Here is a 22,388-nt window from a genome sequence, read left to right on the forward strand (position 1 = left end):
CAACTGCGTGCGGTTCATTGATGTTCGTGTCTTCAGGTGGTAATCCGATCAAGCACCGGCTTCGTCTGAGGGTGCGTTGAAGAGGGTTTTCCAGAAAGATAACCTAGCACCTCGACGAAAGTTGTTACGAATAAGGTAGGTTTACTTACAAGATGATTGACGGGGCGTAGAGATGAGATCGAAGGCGGTCAGGCATTCCTTCTTCGGCTCCGCCGCGCAGCGTAAAAATATGCACGATAACATAAAGGGCAGTGCTAGTTGCTATTTTGGGCTCAAGCTGGTTGCCTAATGACAAGAACATACCGACATACCGGAGAAACATTCTAAACGATGTGGGGCGTGCGTAACCTGCAGCAAAAATCCTGAGACCACACAGGACATGCCCATGGAATGCGAATTCACCCAGCGAGACACGTATGCAACGAATACCTTCCAGACATACTTGGATTTAAAGTGTGCGGAAGCATCAAGCGGTCAGCAGCCGAGATAAGCGAGATACGTATAGAGTATTGGTGGGGAAAATGCAGGGAAGAGATTGAAACGACCGGATCTGTTACCGACACAGGTACATGTACGAGGTAAGTAAAGAAGTTTGGAGAAAAAGAATATTAAGCAGATGTATACAAAACTGCTGCAATGAAAAACATGTATAGCATACCTAATTAAAGAAAGCTGGCTAGGTAACTACCTCTCAGCACCCCAATTCAAAGCGAATGCCAATATGTTATCATCATCATCACCTTGGTTACGGCCAGCTACGTGGCATTTGCATTTTTAAAAATCTTGGTGCATGATAGTTGGGACACCCTGTATATACAAGCGAAGAGGCGAGGTCTTCACGGGCGAAGTTCTGCCAGGAGGCGGCTTCTTATCCACAACGTTAGCACCGATTTCCTTTTTGGAGTCTTCTCCTCCGGTCCCCCGAAGTTGCCTGCTTCGGCCAGCTCCTGACACTAGATAGCTGATGCCGCTCGTTCTCTGCATTCACTTCCCGAAGCGGGACAACGTCCACGTTCCACAGTGCGACATCTTCTGAAGTCCGCCTGAGCTTCACATCTGCTTTGGTTGTGGCCGCCTCATCTGACTAGGAGAGGCAGCCCTCGGACTTGAGCACGGCGCTCTTCTTTGACCTTTCCGATCCGCCTGCGACTCACCTCATTCTGAAGAGCTGGCGCTGAAGCACTACGTGTTGCTCTTTTTTCAACATGCAACTTATTGAGAAGAACATTGCTCAGACTTGCATTGGAGACAGCTTGTAGCTGTTCTCCAATAAGCATGCACAACCGCACAGTAGAGTTAGTACAACGAAGATAGAAAGTTGAGAACATCCTGAAACGAAGAGTCGAGAATGCCATTTTGGAAAGGAAATGACAAAGGTGAAAAAAAAGCAATGATAATGTAAAGCTTCGAAATAGAGAACAAGAGGGAACGCTGTCTCCAATGAAATTCCGCATCTGCTCGGATACATTATGTGTGCATGCTGCAGCCACGCACAAGACTGGGCACAGATTTCTTCCAATCAAGATGTTCGGAGGCACTAGACGGTTATTTAAAAAAATGAAATTATGGGATTTTACGTGCGACAACCACTTTCTGATAATGAGGCACGCCGTAGTGGAGGACTCCGGAAATTTCAACCACCTGGGGTCTTTAACGTGCACTTAAATCTAAACACACGCATGTTTTCGCATTTCACCCCCATCGATATGCGGCCGCCGTGGCCGGGATTTGATCCCGTGACCTCGTGCTCAGCAGCGCAACACCATAGCCACTTAGAAACCAAGATGGGTGGTTATTTTTTTTCTCTGGTTTGTTGCCGCTTCGGGCAATTCACGGGCTGTGTCCCGTGCATTGGGGGCACGCTGAAGATCCCTCGTGGTCATAATTAATCCGGAGTCCCTCAGTACAGCATCCCTCAAGCTTAAATCGTGGTTTTGGCACGTAAAACCCCGTAAGTCATTCATTCGCTTATAGGCTGATACTGACTTGACAGTGGTTGGTATCGTGGGCCCTTGACAAATGTCCAACAGTGGAACAACGAAACCCGCGAATACACGAAAAATTGTCGCTTGAGGCACTTTGGATGTATTCGCCGGCTTCTTTCACGCTCGGACAAACTCGTTCATGTAGCACGCATTGAGCAAAAGAAAGCTGTACCGGAAGTTTCGCATATTGTTCTACAATTTTATCATTTACAGTTTTCAAATAATTATAATAGTTGAGCCGTCGATTAGGTAAATAAGACTAAATATGTAATTAAGCAGAAGGCCATAAGGTCATCTGAGTATCTTAAAGCGACGGCAAACAACATTACCTTGGTTCTGGCCAGCTACGTGGCATTAGCATTTTTTAAATCTTGGTGCATTATAGTTGTGACACCCTGTATATACAAGCTTATGCGTAACAGGCACAATCACTAACCATATCCCAGAAAGTTATATTCTTCACTGGGGATTGCAATAGAAAGATCACTTACGCATAAATAACCTTTCTTTTTTGATGAAATGGGCCTCAGCAAACTCTTGCGGTTTGGTATCACGACTTCTTTTTAGAATTCCAGTCGCGGAGATTGCGGGCTGATACGTGCAAGGTTTCAGTGATGAGGAATCTGAGTTAGTTGCGTTCCTCATGAACAGCACCTGCTTTCGTAAACGATCATTTATGCACTGGGCGATCTTGCCGATGCCACAGCTTACCGGAATTTCGTAAACCATTTATACAGAACACTCTACAGGTATTTGCTGGCTTGCGCGGAACAGATTTACATACCTGCCTACCAAAGGATATCAAAATTAGGGATATTCGCCGAGGGGAGAAAGAGTCGCAGTACAAATAGAAAAAGGTCGCTTTTTTCTGGACCGAAAGCCCAGTGAGCAACAGCTCTGGACACCAGTACACTTATTAGATGTCTCGGTGCTCGTACTGGCAAGCGATACGGCGCGTGCGCGTGGGTACGATTAAGGAACGCGCTACTTTCTCGCGGAAGAGTGACCCCTTTTTACTCCTATATTGCTTCAGCGCACTACACGCCTGCATAGTGGCAAAGCAGACTTAAAGACACAAGCCACTATAGATTAGACCATTCCTTCACACGTACTGCTCAGCACATCTCGATCATAAGTGAGCGGAGTTAGGCCTACCCGACATAAACACAAATGGCTTAGATTTTAATCTACCTAGCACATATAAGCAATTACAATGCGCCTGTGCAGCATAACGGGTTATTTTTACACGCAGCAGTAGATTCCCCATCTGAGAAATCGGCGAGATTAGAGATGGAAGCAAGCTTCCGAGGTGGAGGGCACCTCGAGGAAGAGAGGAGGAGCGCGCGTCCGGCAGAGGGCAGCAGGAGGAAGGAGGCCGAGCGCCGCAGAATAGGAAAATAGGAGGATGTGCGCTGGGTTCGCCTTGTCTGGCAGTTCCTACGTAATATGTGTGCATTATGGATGTACCGGGTGCGTCTGGCGATCGAGTGACCGAGCGACAAGGTTTGAGCTGCAACACAAGCGGCCGCAGGCTGAGCACGAGTCGACCGACCCCAAAGTCGTCGGCAAGCGCCGTGCTCGAGCCGAACAAGATTGGCAAAAGGCGCGAGCTAAGTGTACTCAGGAGGCCCCCGAAGAACCTGGTGGGCGGCTTGCGACAATCCGCGTGTGTCAGGCAAGACGGCATTGCTTAGGATCTCCGGAAGAGCACCCGTTTGCTTCCGTGTAACCCGCGCTCACGAAGACAAATGTAACTATATATATTTATTGCTTCTTTTTGTTTCCGCGGTGGTGTTGGGGGCGGCTTTTTCGCGAGATTTATGGTAGCTTCTCTACGTTTTGGAGGACCGGTCAGAACCGGGAATCTCTTGCAAAATTGGGGGCGTTGTGAATTATCGATTTGTCATATCCAGGTTGAAATCCTTTTTGTAATTTTCGATGGTGACATCCACTTGCAGTTTGTTTTGAAATAATTTATTGCTATAGCACTTATGCGGACTGTGCGAACTTATGTCGTAGCCGGGATGTTCCGTATAAGGTACAAGCGCGATAACACCGTCGCCGAACGCCGTATGCGGGGGTGAAAGCGTACGAGGGTAAGCCGATGATGGTGGCTCAATCTCGCGCGCGCAAGGAAGGCTAGCAGGAACGAAGCGCGCCGTGTGCAGTCGCCCGCAAGACACCGGAGGAAGAGGAGGGAGGTGGCGAGGCGTTCTACTACGGTGTCGGCTGCGTATACCGAGGTCGCGTACGGGCCCTATCTTGAAAGCGATCTGCGATGAAGGACAGAGTGTGCAGACTGCTGATAGCTTCGTGTGCGCTGTGTCCTCGCCCCATAGTTAGTGGTGAAGCGAGAGGCAGTACGAAGGTCAGTTCGCTCGCTGCTGCTGCTGCGCTTTTTCACTCCACCGCTTTGACAGTGAGTGTGCTCGGTCATCGAGTGAGGTGTGTTCAATTATGCTTGTGCACGCGTGGTACCGTGCTTGTTATTTACTTAGTAATGCAATGTTTAGAAGTTTGCAGAGCCGATATAACTGCTATCCTTACTTCGCATAACTGGATACAAATTTGCTATGCAATCGATGCTTCGTCTTTTAGGCGAAGGGGCGACTATTGCCTTTCCAGGATAATATAGCGATGTATTTTTTAAAGAGGTCTTACGTGCACTTGCTGCTTGCTGGACGACATACGTCAAGTGTGTCTGTTCGTAGGGGTGGCACAGACTTCAGAGAGTCATTGAACGCGATGAATTAAAGGGACCACTCGACAGCTCCGTAGAATCATCGGGACGCGCAGCCTTAGACAGCGCTACTTTTACTGGCATCGCGTGATGCCCTGGTGCATCCGAAGCGTATGCCTTGGCAGCACACATCTTGTTTCCGTTTGATTCGCCTGCACCAATGTGAACCAGTTCACGGTGGTTCACGAAAAGTTCAGAAATTGTGCAGCTTGATCCCTGAGGTGCCAGCCAAGCGAGACACTCGAAACGAATGCAAAGGTGCAGACAGGGTGCAGGCGTCATGTTATGGCAGACTAATGCGCAAGCTTGTAAGTTTCAGACGTCCGGCATTGCAGGTATGATCGGCTGCTCGGGCGTGAATACACACCACCACCACTTGCTTAGACGCATCAGACGCGCGTAAGTGGCGTATTAACGGTTCTCACGCCTCCGCGCTGTCTGTTGCACTGCTGCTTTGCACCTGTACGCCTGCACCAAGTCGGCACCGACAGTGGAGTTGGCGCAGCAAAATCGTGAACCAGCCCTATACCTGTCCTGCACCTTTTGAAGCGAGCGTCCTGGTTCTGCGGGCGCCATTCCTGCACGGCTGAAACGAGGGATACGTTCAATTTACTGCACCATCTGAACCAGTTTACGGGGCGCTGCACCGCTGAAACGAGTGGCAGAGGGCAGCACCGAGAAAACTGGTTGAGGTGGTGCAGGGAAATTGAACGTACCCATTGGGAAAACGATAAAATATTCTCAAGTGAAAGACGCTCGGGAATCATACTGCGACAAACCACAAATGGAGGATTCTTATTGGCGTTGACTTTCTCGTTTCATCAGTACGATGAGCAAAACAAGAACAAGGTGAAAGCAAAACCCATTATCATCATCATAATAATAATAATCATCATCATCAGCCTCGTTACGCCCACTGCAGGGCAAAGGCGTCTCCCATACTTCTCCAACAACCCCGGCCATGTGCTAAGTGTGGCCATGTCGTCCCTCCAAACTTCTTAATCTCATCCGCCCACCTAACTTCCTGCCACCCCCTCCTAAGCTTCCCTTCCCTTGGAATCCAGTCCGTAATCCTTAATGACCATCGGTTATCTTCCCTCCTCAATACATGTCCTGCCCATTCCCATTTGTTTTTCTTGATTTCAACTAAGATGTCATTAACTCGCGTTTGTTCCCTCACCCAATCTGCTCTTTTCTTATCCCTTAACGTTATACCCATCATTATTCTTTCCATAGCTCGTTGCGTCGTCCTCCATTTAAGTAAAACCCTATTCGTAAGCTTCCAGGTTTCTGCCGCGTAGGTGAGTACTGGTAAGACACAGCTATTATACACTTTTATCTTGAGGCATAATGGCAACCTACTGTTCGTGATCTCAGAATGTCTGCCAAACGCACCCCAGCCCATTCTTATTCTTATTGTTATTTATTATTATTTCCTTCTCATGATCCGGATCCGCCGTCACTACCTGCACTAAGTAGATGTATTCCCTTACCACTTCCAATGCCTCGCTACCTATTGTAAATTACTGTTCTCTTCCGGGACTGATAAGCATTACTTTAGTTTTCTTCAGATTAATTTTTAGACCCACTCTTCTGCTTTGCCTCTCCAGATCAGTGAGCATGCATTGCAATTGGTCTCCTCAGTTACTAAGCAAGGCAATATCATCAGCGAATCGCAAGTTACTTAGGTATTCTCCATTAACTTTTATCCCCAGTTCATCCCAATCCAGATCTATGAATACCTCCTGTAAGCAAGCTGTGGATAGCATTCGAGAGATCATATCTCCCTGCCTGACGCCTTTCATTGTGATTTTGTTGCTTTCTTTATGGAGGACTACGGTGGCTGTGGAGCCGCTATAGATATCTTCCAGTATTTTTACATACGGCTCGTCTACACGCTGATTCCGTAATGCCTTCATGACTGCTCAGATTTCGACAGAATCAAACGCTTTCTCGTAATCAATGAAAGCTATTTATAAGGGTTGGTTATACTCCGCACATTTCTTTATCACCTGACTGATAGTGTGAATATGGTCTATTGTTGAGTAGCCTTTACGGAATCCTGCCTGGTCCTTTGCTTGACAGAAGCCTAAAGTGTTCCTGATTCTGTTTGTGAACCTTAGTAAATAGTTTGTAGGCAACTGACAGTAAGCTGATGGGCCTATAATTTTTCAAATCTTTGGCGTCCCCTTTCTTATGGATTAGGATTATGTTAGCGTTCTTCCGAGATTCCGGTATGCTCGAGGTCATGAGTCATTGCGTATACAGTGTGGCCAGTTTCTCTAGAACAAGCAGCCCACCATCCTTCAACAAATCTGCTGTTACTTGATAATCCCAGCTGCCTTCCCCCTTTGCATAACTCCCAAGGCTTTATTTACTTCTTCCGGCGTTACCTGTGGGATTTCGAATTCCTCTAGACTATTCTCTTTTCCATTATCGCCGCAGAAGCCAACGTTTCGACAAATGGATTTGTCTTCTTCAAGGCAACATACGCGTATGCCTTCCTCGCCACAGTATATATATGTGGGGTTCTTCTAAAAGAGAGACGGTCTAAGGCGGGTGGGTGAGGCAACGAGCGAAGCTATGTTAACGTGTCGAATTGAGAATAAAAGAATGCTGTGCACAAGACGAGGGGCCCTGCCGTATGTCAACCATGTGTCAACGCCCACGTACTAGCCGGCGTATCAACGGCGTGTGACACGCCAGCTGGGAAAAAAAGGAAAGAAAGGGAAAAGAAATGAAAAATAAACCGCTAGGAAACCAAACTAAGTGTTGTTGCCTATAGCTTGAAATTTAGCATAGTGAATAGATTCTTCAGCTCCCTTTGATACATTTATGCATATTGGTTGCAATGTCTTAAACTTATGGGTAAGGTATGATTCTCTGTGTTTTTTTTCTCGTTCAGAACGGAAAGTTGACTGTAAGAAGTAGAGTTTAAGTTCATCAAAATTACGACCTGGTTGTTTTAAATTCTCGGCAATGGCTTTGGGAAGCCTTTTAGCTGTGTCTGCGCGATGTCCGTTTAATCTGACGTTCATTGATTGTCCGGTTTCACCGATATATTGTTTCCTACAGAAGGAACATTCAAGTATAAAAACCACATCCGAACTTGTACAAGTGAAGCTAGATTTGACTTCGTGTGTAAAACTATTGACGGTGCTTTTGATTTTAATGTCACTTTCATCATTTGGGAGAAGTACCTTCGAACCATGACATAGTTACAGGGCCATGGCAGGTGGCCCTTTGAGGAAGCTAAATTAGTGTTTGTAGGTTGAAGGGTGTCGGGAAGTGAGCCCTGCTTTTTTTTTGTCTCAGAATGCAGGACGTCTTCATGAAAGAACCGCCCATCACATATTCGTTCAGCTTGCATCCGCCGTTGCCTATCTCCATCGTCATAACATTGCCCACCGGGACTTGAAATGCGAGAACGTGCTGCTCACCACTCAGCTCGTGGTCAAGCTCGCGGACTTCAGTTTCAGCCGGTACTGCAGTAAGTCAACTTGCACGAAATATTGTTGTTCATTCGTTTAGGTTGCCCCACTCAGTAGAAATCATCAAGGCTACAATGTAAAAGTTCTTTGAAAATTAAATTATGAGGATAATTTGCGTGCCAAACTCACGATTTGAATATGAGGCATGCTGTAGTGGGGGACTCCGGAATAATATGCAGCAGCAGGGGTTCTTTAGCGTGCAGCCAAATCTAATTACACTCGTGTTTCTGCATTTCACCACCGCCGAAAGGCGGCCGCCGTGGCCGGGTATTAATCCCACCACCTTGTGCTTGGTAGCCGAATGCTACAGCCACTAAGCAACCACGGCAGGTCAATGCACCTTTCATGTGCGCCTTATATTTACCGTCCTCATTTCTAAAGTAAGATATTGCAGCAGATCCAACGTGCACTGCTGGAATTCATATATGGCAAAGCTTTCCGTTAATGTAGAAGGATGCTGGTAAACATGTTTGTGTTTATTCAATTTCAGTGTAAAGTGAAACCGAATCCTATATTCATTTTTGCGAAGATTGCAATGTGCCTTTGAACCCAAACAGCGTTATGCGGGTTCAAAGAAGAAAGCTGGTTTCCTGTGGCATATGTTTGGGGCACCCAGCTCCCACTTTGAGGTCAAGATGCGACTGTCTGCGTGGTTTCTAGGCGTCGCAACGCGTGCGCAACGTGAGCCCATTTCCCGATGCCCTCTGTCCCGTCTCATCGGGGATCTCCGCGTCGTGGTCCCTCACCCTCTCCACCAGTGGTCAACGATCCCACGTAGCCCCGCTTCCCCCCTTACATTCCACTGCTGCGGGGAAAGTATTGTGAGTAAGTAAGTAAGTAAGTAAGTAAGTAAGTAAGTAAGTAAGTAAGTAAGTAAGTAAGTAAGTAAGTAAGTAAGTAAGTAAGTAAGTAAGTAAGTAAGTAAGTAAGTAAAGTAAGTAAGTAAGTGAGTGAGTGAGTAAGTAAGTAAGTACGTATGTAAGTTGTCCTGATCCCTTTTGACTCAGGGCAGCCTTTTGTCAACGCCACAGGAGATGTTGAAGCTCGAAAGGAAAGGAATTAGGGCGTAGAAAGTAAGGAGAGAAAGAACATAAACCACAGTTTTATCACAGTCACAGTTTTTGAGGCCTTCTGGCTGGTCCGGTTCACTGTACTCCAGGCTCCAGTCGCCTCCGATTTCAGCAAAGCCAGGACGATCGCCTCCGCCACCGATTCAAATCAGCGCGTCCTAGCCGCATCGCTGCCTGGCCGGCCTGTCGTAGTTGGTTGGCGTTGGCGGCCGCTCGCTGTCGCAGTTCACTGCTGCATCGATGGGGTGGGCGTACGATGTCTATCTTCCTCCAGATTTTCGGCTCGCCTGCCCTGTCGTTCCCACTGTTCTAGCCGGGTCTTCATAGCCTCGGCGCGTGCAGCTCGGTCTTCCGTGGTGCGACCAGTCAGAGCCAGGCTCTCGGCCAGGGGGCGCGATGGGGGATCTGCGGGAAGCCTCAAACATTGCAGTAGCACGTGGAGGAGGGCACGGCGAAACCGAAGGGATCATGTCGCTCATCAAAAGATTTATGTTCCTTCCCCACGTTTTTCTGCTTGTCGGCACCGTTTCATCAACTACAACAATTTCGTCGACAGTGCTCCCAGTGCGAGACGTGGGCGACAACCGCTCCCCTTTTCATTACTTGTGGACTTACATGTGCGCATGTTCCATACCGCGCAAGCCAAATCACCGCCTGTGACCACATCGTAATGGCTTATAAAATACCGTCCACACCTGTTCTTCGTAAGTGGGCACAGCGAAACCGAAGGGATCATGTCACTCACCAACAGACTTATGTTCCTTGCCCAGCTTAGTTTGTCTGTTTCCACATTCCGCAGTAACGATATTACATTGGTGGTTTTGCCATGCCCACGAACATGCTTGTCAATTGCTTACTACTGTTTCTGTATGTGTAAATTGCTTGTTTGTGGAGACACTGAAGAAAACCCAGGCCCTACAAATGAAGAAATGTTTGAGAGCCTTCAGTCAGGGCAAGCTAACTGGTATTCGGGAGCGTCTCACATCGAATGAACAAACCGTCGCCACTTTTAATACACGATTGAATGCAATCGATAAGCTACCGCTAGGAATTAGCAAAAAAACCTCCTAAATTCAAACACTAGAAGGCGAGATTCGGGCTTTAGATCAAGTGATTATGACACAAAACAAAGGCTAACTGACCTCGAAGACCGCAGTCAAAATTAGCTGTTTTCGGTGTGAAAGAGCAAGACGATGAAGATGATAAAACGTTACGAAAAGCAGTAATTGATGACACTTTTTCAAAAAAAAAAAACTGCAGCAATCGTGAAAATCTATCGCGCGTATTCATCGTCTTAGAGGACAGTCAGGAAAAAGACCTCTTATCGCATATTTCTAGGACATTTCGAAAAAGGGGCCGTTTTTCGCAACGTGCGTCAGCTTAAGGGTAGGCGTATACCTATCCAAAATGATTACTGCAAAGAAACTCTCGGAAAACCAAAACTTCTTTCGGAAACTGTCAAACGGAATGTCGACCACGGAAAACGTGCTTTTCTTATCAATGATTAACTGAAATTTGATGGCTGGTTTTATGCTTGGGATGACAGTATATCTCAATGAGTTGCCGTGAGCCGCGAATACAAATCTTCTAGTAATGCATGACTGAACGCGTCGCCATTTCTGAAACCCTGCGAGTGCGAAACTTCAATGTCAGAAGTATAATAAATAAGGTAGAACAACTTGAATGCATCCTCTTCAGATACGACCCCCATATTGCAATTGTCATGGAAACCTGGCTGCACGATAGTGTTAGCGACGAAATACTGGTATCACCTTCACATAAGATTTTCCGTCGGGACCACGGATCGAGGGGAGGAGGTATTGCGATTGTTCTAAAAAGCACGTTTTCCGCAGAAATACTTTCTCAGATCGAAACCCATGAGAGTCTGTTTGTGAAAGTGAATTGTTGGGGACATGTAGTTGCAGTATGAGCGGTTTATAGGCCACCATTATCCCCTCTCAAGTTCTTGTCCTCACTGCGTGACTACATGACGGTGCTGAAACCCCAGAAAATTATCGTGGCGGGTGATTTCAACCTACCCGCAGGTAATTGGCTGCACAGGCCCGAGATGAAGCTGGCCGGAAGCCCTCTTCTCGACATAGTGTTTGCATGTGACATGGAGCAAGTGGTGCTTGAAAACACACGTGACAATGCTGATACTGGTTCAATTTTGCATCTTCTATTTCTTAGCAAAAATAGGACAGAGCTCGACGTGCGAGTGGAGCATGGCACATCTGACCACAAGCTTGTGCTGGTCAGTAGTACGCTTGAGAGTTGTGAAAGGAAGCACGTTAAGCCCTGCAAATGTTGAAGAGTGGGCTAGGCGGCAGCAATCCCGGCAACATGCTGAACAATCCCTTTTGCTTCATGCTACAGGTTACGCTGCTTACTCTCCGAAATCAAGCTTCGACTAGCGCCTGTGCTGCTTCGACAACGTTGGTGGGGGTGGACCAAGACGCTGGCGTGCATTCATCGACACGTGGTGAATACGGCATCATGAATCGAGAAAGTTTTCCATGCGTCACAAGTCCGGGTATCGCCTCCACAACAGTGACGTCAAGTCACATGCCCCATCGGACAGCTATAAAGGCGCCGGACGAGCTGTGCTTCACCAGTGGGCTAGGCGGCAGCAATCCCGGCAACATGCTGAACAATCCCTTTTGCTTCATGCTACAGGTTACGCTGCTTACTCTCCGAAACCAAGCTTCGACTAGCGCCTGTGCTGCTTCGACAACGTTGGTGGGCGTGGACCAAGACGCTGGCGTGCATTCATCGACACGTGGTGAATATGACATCATGAATCGACAAAGTTTTCCATGCGTCACAAGTCCGGGTATCGCCTCCACAAGAGTTACGTCAAGTCACATGCCCCATCGGACAGCTATAAAGGCGCCGGACGAGCTGTGCTTCACCAGTGGGCTAGGCGGCAGCAATCCCGGCAACATGCTGAACAATCCCTTTTGCTTCATGCTACAGGTTAGTAGATATATGCCAACTCGTGGTTTATTGATCGGATAACCGGTTTTTGCTGCTGCTGCCCTGCCCACTGCGTGTTAATTATTTTTCGTCTAGTATAATTAGCTCAATAATTAGAGATCTTCTGGTTTGCGGAGACGCAGAAGAAAATCCAGGTCCAACAGAAAAATATCTCTTGCTAGAACTGTTAATTGGGCAAAGTAAAATTCTTTCTACTATACATGATATGCAAGCAACACAGAATGAAATGCGAAGGAACCTATAAAAATTAACAGAAAGAACTGATGACATCGAGCGGCGATTGGGTGGTTTACGTGCACTGACCTCTAACGTAGAAGGCATCAAAACAACAATAACGAACCTCAAGGAACAACTCGCTAACATTAGTGAACATGTTGATGATCTAGAAAACAGAAGTAGGAGAAATATCTTAAAAATTTATGGCTTCCATGAGCCTAGAGTTCAAACTTCAGAAGACTTAGAACGAAATGTAAAAGATAAAGTCTTTAGTAAAAAACTAGGCATTAACGTAACAGGCATAGAAAGGTGTCACAGACTCGGAAGAAAAGACGAAAATGAAACCAGTCCAGTGATTCTAACATTTCTTGACTACCGAGAAAAGAATGCCCTGCTTAGAGCATCGCATAAACTAAAGGGAAGAGAGCTGTCACTATCTGAAGACTTTTCTAAGCGAGTACGTGACACACGGAGGCTTTTATGGGAGAGTTCTAAGGAAGAAAGGCAGAAAAACATGAAAGTAAAGCTGCATTACGATAAGTTGAGTATCAACGGGACTTTGTTTGGTTGGGATGCTGAAAGAAAATGCCGTTATAAGCTGAAGAAATCAAGTCCTCAAAATTGACAGACTAAGCGCAGGCGTGGCTCTTCAGGAATACTTAACGTAAATTGTAGGAGCATTATAAACAAGCGTACAGAGTTAGAGGGAATTCTTTTCTCGTATAACCCAGATATCGTTGTATTGACGGAGACATGGTTAAATGAAGAAATATATGATAGCGAGTTCATTCCACTTGGGTATAGCGCATTCAGAAAAGACAGAGGTAGCGGGGGCGGAGGTGTAGCCATCCTTTTCAAGGATAACATTAAGCTCTTAAAGATGCCTGATTTATCAGATGCTGAATGCATATTTTGCATGGCCTACTATGAAAATATTCGATATGTCATAGCTGCTCTGTACCGACCTCCTAATTCTGGTGTTGAAGTTTTGGATTCTTTGAAGCTGTACATGAGCGAGCATGTGAACCTGCTGAGCGCATTATTCTCTCGGGATATTTTAACTTGCCAAGCATTGATTGGGAAACGATGTCGGTCAAAAGTGATAACGACAACTTAGTGGAGGCCATGTTGGACATTGTCTTTTCTTTTAATTTATTACAGTTAGTGGATACCTGTACTAGAATACAGGGTAATTCTGAAACAATCCTGGACCTCTTTTTTGCAAGTGGGACCATAAGTAGTCAAACTAAGTGCGATGTATTTCCCGGCATATCGGATCACGAGGCTGTGTTACTAACAATAAATAATATGAATTGGAAAGACAGCTTTAGCGCTGTCTGATTCCGCAATTTCTCCCGAGTTGATGATGTTTCGATTACAGATACGCTTTCGTTTTACTTAGATTCATTTTCAGAGAATATTGTAGATGTGCAGGAACTATGGGAACGCTTTAAGAGTATTGTTAATAAATGCACTGAAAAATATGTACCAACTATTGTTAAGAAAAGAAAGAAGAATCCCTAGATTTCTCTGGAGACGCTGAGATTGAAAAGGCAGCTCAAGAGGTTAAAAGATAAAATGAAAACATTTTTCCCCCCTATTTCTGATGTATCAATAAGCGAACAGGGTATATTCCACATGCTTATAAAACGTGATGAAAAGAAAAGTTCAGGCCCATACGATATACCATACACTTTCCTAAACATGTATGCCGAATGGGTTTCGAAATACTTGTACATTGTGTTTTTACGTTCCTTGGAAGAAAGTCAACTCCCGAATGACTCGAGAACAGCCCGAGTAACACCACTTCATAAACACGGTGCCAAACAGTCTATAAAGAATTACCGTCCGGTATCTTTAACCCCTAACACTTGCAAATTATTAGAGCACATAATAGATAAACATATCGTGGATTTCTTAGATACACATAACATTTTAACAAAATGCCAGCATGGATTTCGGAAGGGGTACTCAAATTGTGCACAGCTAGTTGCTACGATCCATGATTTTGCCGTATCTGTACATAACCTAAAACAAATTGATGCATTTTTATGGACTTCTCAAAAGCTTTTGACAAAATAACACACAGTAAATTGTTATTTAAATTGAATAGTCTGCTTAAAAACTCTCAACTTGTTAATTGGATATCAGCGTATTTGAACAATCGCCATCAGTTTGTTGCGTTCAAAGGACATCAATGTAAACAGTTACCAGAAAAATCAGGTGTCCCGCAAGGCTCCGTCCTAGGGCCACTCCTTTTTCTTATGTATGTAAACGACATGGTAGAAGGCATCTCTGGCAAAATAAAATTATACGCGGACGACTGTTTTCTATATACGGAGGTTAATGATGAATCTGTTCAGGCATTGTTAAACAATGATTTTCAGCGTGTTGCTTCTTGGTGTAAGCGGTGGCAGAGGTGCATAAACTTCGACAAGACGGTTTTCATGCGGATCACTCGGAAGAAGAGGCCCTTATCGTTTCCATATAATTTTAACAATGTGCTTTGTCTGAACTGTCTCAATACAAATATCTTGGGCTATGGATTTCAAACAATCTTAGGTGGAACAAACATATTCACTACGTTACAGCGAATGCTTATAGAAAGTTATTCTTTTTAAGAAGAACGTTAACTTTGGCTACCCCTGCTGTAAGAAGATTAGCATACACATCCATTGTCCTCCAAGTCTTAGACTATGCTGCTATAATATGGGACCCCTATACAAAAGGTAATATTCTGAAACAAAAGAATGTCCAAAAAAAGCCGTACAGTTCATTTATAACAACGTTCGACGTAGCTCAATCACTGAACTACAAGCTCGCGCTAACCTAATCCCGTTATCCGATACAAACCGCTCATCGCGACTAAAATTTTTATATCAATTAGTTAAAGGGCACTATAAAGTCGACGTTAGCGAATGGATTACATTTTCTTCCGGTTATTCGACACGCCAAAGGCATGAACTAACAATACCACTTTTCGTTCTCATAATGACTCTTTCAAGTATTCATTTTTTCCACGAACAGTCAGAGACTGGAATAATCTCAGCAGCTGTATCGTTCAAGCAGACTCTTTGTCAGCTTTCGCATCCCTTCTTGGTGGCTGAAACAAAATTGGTTATATTATAGTGACTGTCTATATGATTTATGCGTTGAGTGTTCGTCTATTTCATTTGCACATTTGATAAATGTTTTGCTTAATTTTTCTTTTATTGTTTCTTGACTGTGACCTAGGCATCTACATTTATTTCGTTTGCCATTATACTGTATTTTCTCTCATGTATTGTAACCCACGCTGCTAAAATCCCGGTGGGGATTGCAGTATCAATATTTAAAAAAATGTCAATGATCAATCTATCCTTGATAAACTCTAAAAGCTGGTCGACAACGTGCAAAAAACTGATGTTACTTTACTGTGACATGAGATTGTGACCTGCGTTAACTGCTGTATTGATGCCTTCGTGCCGACTAAACGTATTAAACCACAACGAAGGAAGAAACCCATGTGTTGACAGAAAAAATTATACCTATAAAACGCCGGTTAAGACGCGTCAAAAAGCACTGGAACAAAAACCCTGCAGTTATTCGCCACCTGCAAGTCCAGCTTTCTGACGCATTGTCGTTTACTCGAAAAAAAATATTTTTCTAGAACTTCGCCTAATTACATAAAAACCAGTTCCGATGTATTTTGGCGATATCTTGGCAGTGGAAACACACATTTGCAAGAAATGAGGCAACGCGACAATGGGGCCACCGACCGTGAGGAAATATCTAATATAATGAATGAATATTTTCATTCTGTGTTCGCCCGCGCTGCTAGTCATGTAGGCTTCGTGTTCTCCGTGCCAAGTGTCAGACTTCATATCCTTTGAAGGAGTATTTTTCTTATTGCTTGATGTTAAAGAAAAATCTTTGCTGGATGGCATACAAAATTCTTCTGTTTGCCATTACGCCGAGCCTGTTGCACATATCTGAACAGCTGTCTTTTCTTTATCTATGAGCACAGCAACCTTACCTGATGACTGTCGTGTGGCTCGTGTCATTGCAGTCCACAAGAAGGGTGATCGCCTAAGCATTGAAAACTATCGTCCCATTTCGTTGACATCCACGTGCTGTAAAACACTAGAACACATCATCGCTCATTGCATAACTAATATTCTTGAAAGTAACAACTTGCTTTTTCCATTTCAGCATGGCTTTCGAAAGAAACTGTCGACATGTACACAGCTTTTAAGAACTGTTCACAAAATTGCTCAAACGTTTGATTCTTCCGGACAAGTTGGTCGTATCTTCCTTGATTTCAGTAAAGTGTTTGATCACGTACCTCATGGTAAAGTTCTTGGAAAAACTTACTAAGCTCGACCTTACTACATTTATTAAAGATTGGATAAGAGCCTATCTTTCAAACCGTAGTCAGTTCGTAGACGTTAAGGGTCATGCTTCTAATGCATCACCAGTTCCGTCCGGAGTACGTCAAGGAAGCGTACTTGGCCCGATTCTTTTCCTAACCTGTGTTAATGATATATCTAGCACTATTGATCCACAGGTTAACATCATATTGTTCGCAGATGATTGTCTTGTCGTTAAAGAGATTAGTTACCGTGATGATCAAGTTCAACTCAGCACTAGCTTAACCAGACCTAATGAATAGTGCACCACCTCGACTATGACCCTAAATACTGACAAAGCTACCTTACCTCGTGTCACGAACAAAAAGCAACCTATGGCATTTACATGTTGCATCAATAGTACACAAATAAAGGAAGTATCCGAATATAAATACCTAGGCATAACGATTACAAACACTCTATCATGGTCGAAACAATCTCGAAAGCTTGTCTTTCTGAGTCATAAACTGAAAACAGCTCCTTCAAATTTAAAATTTCTAGCATACAGAAATGAGCTGCCAAAACTGGAATATGCCTCAATAGTATGGGACCCTTATTATGTAAAGGATAAGCATAAACTCACGTACTCACGTACGGGGCAGAAACCTGGAGGCTTACGAAAAGAGTTCTACTTAAATTGAGGACGACGCAACGAGCTATGGAAAGAAGAATGGTGGTTGTAACGTTAAGGGATAAGAAAAGAGCAGATTGAGTGAGGGAACAAACGCGAGTTAATGGCATCTTAGTTGAAATCAAGAAAAAGAAATGCGCATGGGGAGGACATGTAATGGCGAGGGAAGCTAACTGATGGTCAATAAAGGTTATGGATTGGATTCCAAGGGAAGGGAAGCGTAGCAGGGGGTGGCAGAAAGTTATGTGGGAGGATGAGATTAAGAAGTTTGCAGGGACGACATGGCCACAATTAGTACTTGACCGAGGTAGTTGGGAAAATATGGGAGAGGCCTTTGCCCTGCAGTGGGCGTAACCAGGCTTATGATGAGGATGAAGCATAAAATTGAGATGGTTCTGAGGCGTGCAGTAGGGTTCATTTTCAACAAGTTTAGGTCCACTGATTCTCTCACGCACGTCTTGACACCGTCACGCTCACAACTTGCTCCCTTTCCACGCACGCACTAACCTGTTTAAAATTCATTCTTTCCTCGTACTGTTGTTCAGTGGAATGATCCACCCTCAGAAATTTCTCTGCTGATCATTTTGAGCAGGCACTACACATGTATTTTGCACAGTAATAGTGGAATGTCGTTTTTCCCTCTTTTTCTCATGTTATTTTTACTATCGCCTATGCAAGTGCATTTTGTTCTGGTGTGAAGGTCAGCACAAATCCCAACTTGTATGTCGATATGACACTGACTATCCCAGTGCATTTTTCTGATGGCGTGAATATCGTCCTCTAAAGTCCAAAAAGGCCAACTTGCTCTCTTTTGTCTTTTTTGCTCTCTTCCTTCTTCTGGTCCATATGTCTAGCACAAGAGCACATATTATTTTTATCATAAATGAGTGTTTGCAGAAATACGCCCACCTGCTTGGTCAGTATAGGCTGCAGTATGTACAATTTATTAATAAATAAATAAATAAATAAATAAATAAATAAACAAACACACAAAAGCGACATGTCGAATCTACACGATATAGTTCGTGGCGACGTTGGTTTGTGAGGAGAGCGCCGGTGCGGGCTTGAAACAGAAGGGCACTGCTTCTATCTCCTCGGTAGTGTGGTGATGGGCACGCTTCCGGCTTGTGGTGTTAATATAGTGCCAGTCTTTGCTTTTTTGTCGCTGTCGTGAGCCACATAGTAGTTTCAACATCATTGATTTTCTTGATGACTGCCGTGTGCCGCTTGTTCTCTATCATAGTTTCGTGGTGTTTTGAATTTTGGCTGTATTTCATGTTGGTGTTCGTCCGTTCACCCCGCGACAACGACCGGCTGAACAGCCGGTCGGGGTGAAGGAGCGGGGTTAATTGCGCGATTGTTGGGAAAGGGCCGATGGTCTTGTCGAAAATGTTCTCAAAGGGGATACTTCATGGCCACCACTGGAATACCTCTAGAGGTTTGGGTAGTTAGCGTGGCGACGGCCCTTCAACTGTCAGCCGCCCAAATTGGCGCATCCAAGCCGGAGACGGGGCCAGTCTGCTATCCCTCTTCTCCTGTTGGTACCCAGTGATGTGCGTGTGTTTCCGACAAAGCTCCTTTCGGAGGGAAATGGCAACAAACCTCCGGATTGGCGGGAGTGAAGTCATCGGTGTCCTGACGCTGGATTCGGGTAGGCGACTAACCAATGAGCACGCACGGGATAAAAAGAATGACGGATGGCTGTTGTGATCCGCTGCTACGACATCTTGATGATGTATGGGGTTTTATGGCGCAAGGGCCAAATATGGCCAAAGAGCGCCATGTCTGTGGTATTGAGTTTGCAGTGTAATTATGATTACTATGAAGTTGGTGTGACGTGGCTGTAAAGGGGCCTTAAAAATATACGCTCTAAAGTGCGTAAAATCTGTATAAAAAATTATGGCGATGGCGTATGACTTGTACTATGAACATTTATATGCATTTAAAAAGAATGATACGATAGGTAAAATATATCAGATTATAAATGCTAGAGCACTACTGCCTCCTTAGAGCCCTTGAAAAACAAGGGCCTGGAGGCATGTGCTGTGCAAAACTGTTATCGCAGTGGCATCCTCCGGAGCGAGGATGCTCTACGAATTTAAAGGGCATATAACGTGTAGTGCGACATCATTTAAATAGTTGAGGACTGCCTTGGTGTCAAAAAGCGGTTCCTTACCAAGAAACATAACCGGGTGTAGAGGGATGTAATAATGGTAAGCAAGCGGAAAATGTCTTTCTCTCCGTTTCGGCTTCCCGACGCTCCAGGAGCATGAGGAGGACGGTGAGCCTCTCACCGCATCTACCACAGGTTGGAGGTTCACTTCCAATAAGCAGATAATTTTGGGTACCAAATGTGTGTCCTATTCTGAGGTGACCGAATAGGACATCTGTTCGCCGAGATCTTGTTGGGGAGGGCCAAAAACCTAACTGTGGCTTTATAACGTGCAGTTTATTATTTATTTCGGCGTCCCAGATGCGTTGCCAGTGGTTTCGCAGTTTCTTTCGTATGTAAGGTTTCAGATCTGTGAGAGGCACCAAACCAGTATTATTAACAGCTGGGGGTGCAATTCACATAGCCATCTGGTCTGCCGGAACATTACCTTCGATTCCCCTGTGGCCACGTACCCAACATATGATGATATGCTGGTTAGATAGATAAGCTTTGCACACGTCGGAATAGACCTCAGTAAGTACCGGATCTTTATGTTTGTAGGGTGACATTAAAGCCTTCACCACACTTAGGGAGTCTGTATATATTACAGCTTTTTGGAGTTTTGATTTCCGTATATGGTTTAGAGCCGACCATGTAGCATAGGCTTCTGCCATAAAGATACTTGTTTCTGGATGTAGTACATCGGATTCCGAAAAAGATGGACCAGCGGCTGCATGGGACACTCCGGCATGTGACTTGGAAGCGCCTGTGTAGAACTCTGTGAATGAGTGCTTGTACTGAAGTTCTAGGAAATGCATTCGTATTTCGAGTTCTGGTGCGTGTTTTGTAACTCTTACAAAAGACATATCACATTCTATCACTTGCCAGTGCCAAGGCGGTATCTGCTTCGCTGGAGGCATCAAGCGGTATTCGAAGATTGGAACATCCATTTCCACGCTAAGCTCCCTCAAACGGAGTGAGAAAGGCTGTCTCACAGAGGATCGATTACGGAAAAGTGCAGTACATGTAGAATCGTTAATAGTTTCACAACACGAATGTTCAGGATTAGAGTGCACTTTAAGGAAATATGTGAAGCTGATGTAAGGTCTCTGCAGATTGAGTAGCCACTCATTCGATTCTACATACAAGCTTTGAATGGGGCTAGTTCTGAATGCGCCTGTGGCCAGACGGATACCCAGGTGGTGGATGGGATCCAGCATCTTTAGTGCACTCGGGGCGGCAGAGTTGTACACTATGGTGCCATAGTCTAACCGTGATTGAATGAGGCTCTTATAAATATTCTTTATACATTTCCTGTCGCTACCCCATGTTGTGTGTGATAGCATCTTTAGTGAGTTCATAGTTTTTAGACATTTAGTTTTGAGATATTTTATGTGCGAGATGAAAGTAAGCTTAGAGTCAAGTATTACACCTAGAAATTTCTGTTCTTTGTTGACAAGTATTGGTTGTCCACCCAGTTCCATGCACGGGTCTGGAACCAGGCCTCTCTTTCTTGTAAAGAGAACACATGAACTTTTGTGGGGGTTGACTTTAAATTCATTTTCGTCTGCCCACTTAGATATCTTGCTCAAACTCTGCTGTACTTGTCTTTCGCACACTGCAAGGTTACAGGATTTAAAACCTATTTGTATGTCATCTACGTACACGGAATAAAATATAGCTGGTGGTAATGAAGCGCGGAGTGTGTTCATTTTAACTGTAAAGAGCGTGCAGCTGAGCACACCTCCCTGGGGTACACTAGTATCCTGTATAAATGGACGTGATAGTACATTCCCGACTTTCACACGGAAGGTACGGTTGGACAGGTAACTTTCTATCAGATTTAGCATATTGCCACGGATGCCCATTCTCGACGAGGCTCGCAAGATTCCGTACCGCCACGTTGTGTCGTACGCCTTCTCCATATCGAGAAATATCGATAGGAAAAACTGTTTGTGTACGAAAGCGTGGCGAATATATCCTTCAATACGTACAAGAAAATCGGTTGTGGACCACCCTTCTCTAAAGCCACATTGATAGGGATCTAGCATTTTGCTCAGTTCAAGGAAGTGAATTAGTCGCCGAATAATCATTTTTTCAAATACCTTAGAAAGGCAGCTTGTGAGGGTTATCGGGCGGTAACTTGCCACTGAGGAAGGGTCTTTGCCTTGTTTCAAAACAAGGACCACAGTGGCTTGTCTCCATGCGGTTGGAAGGTACCCCACGGCCCAAATAGTGTTAAAAAGTGCGAGTATTGTGACTTGCGTGTATTATTCTGTCCGATCCTGGTGCAGAGTTCTTGATTGCGCTCAAGGCAGCTCTCAAGTCTGCAATACTAAAAGGACGGTTGTATGGTTCATTCTGACGACATTTTCTGGTTAAAGGCTTGCATTCCTCTATTTATTTGTGTTTGAGGAAGGATTGTGAATTATATGTTGAACTTGACACGTTCTCAAAATACTCCCCAAGTGAGTCTGCCAGGTCTTGCAGTGTATCGCCCTGTGTGTTTACCAGAGGGAGTTAATATGTTTGCCGCCCTCTAAACCTATTAACCCTGTTCCAGGCTTTGGCCTCATCTCTGAACGAGTTAATACCCAATAGAAACTTGTGCCAACTTTCTCTTTTGGCCTGTCGATGGGTTCGCCTGCCTTGGGACTTTACTTTTTTAAAGTTGATAAGATTCTCTGCAGTGGGAGAAGCACGTAGGAACACCCACGC

General features: G+C 44.9%; 1 protein-coding gene across 10 annotated transcripts in view; it reads left to right on the top strand.

Moving 5' to 3' along the window:
• The window catches only part of LOC135910875 (testis-specific serine/threonine-protein kinase 1-like), a 371,556-nt gene that overhangs the window by 94,030 nt on the left and 255,138 nt on the right, over positions 1–22,388 (top strand). For 9 of the 10 annotated variants that reach the window (XR_010567145.2, XM_065442939.2, XM_065442944.2 and 6 more), the window contains one exon: positions 8,041–8,215. Coding sequence is in view for 9 of the 10 variants with exons in the window: in XM_065442939.2 (XP_065299011.1) it covers positions 8,041–8,215 (175 nt within the window). In the remaining variant the exon portion in view is untranslated. The remainder of the gene's footprint in view (positions 1–8,040; positions 8,216–22,388) is intronic. The other variant, XM_065442940.2, reaches the window with a different exon arrangement.

This window comes from Dermacentor albipictus, chromosome 2 (genome assembly GCF_038994185.2).
Source record: "Dermacentor albipictus isolate Rhodes 1998 colony chromosome 2, USDA_Dalb.pri_finalv2, whole genome shotgun sequence".
Taxonomy (NCBI): Eukaryota; Metazoa; Arthropoda; class Arachnida; order Ixodida; family Ixodidae; genus Dermacentor; species Dermacentor albipictus.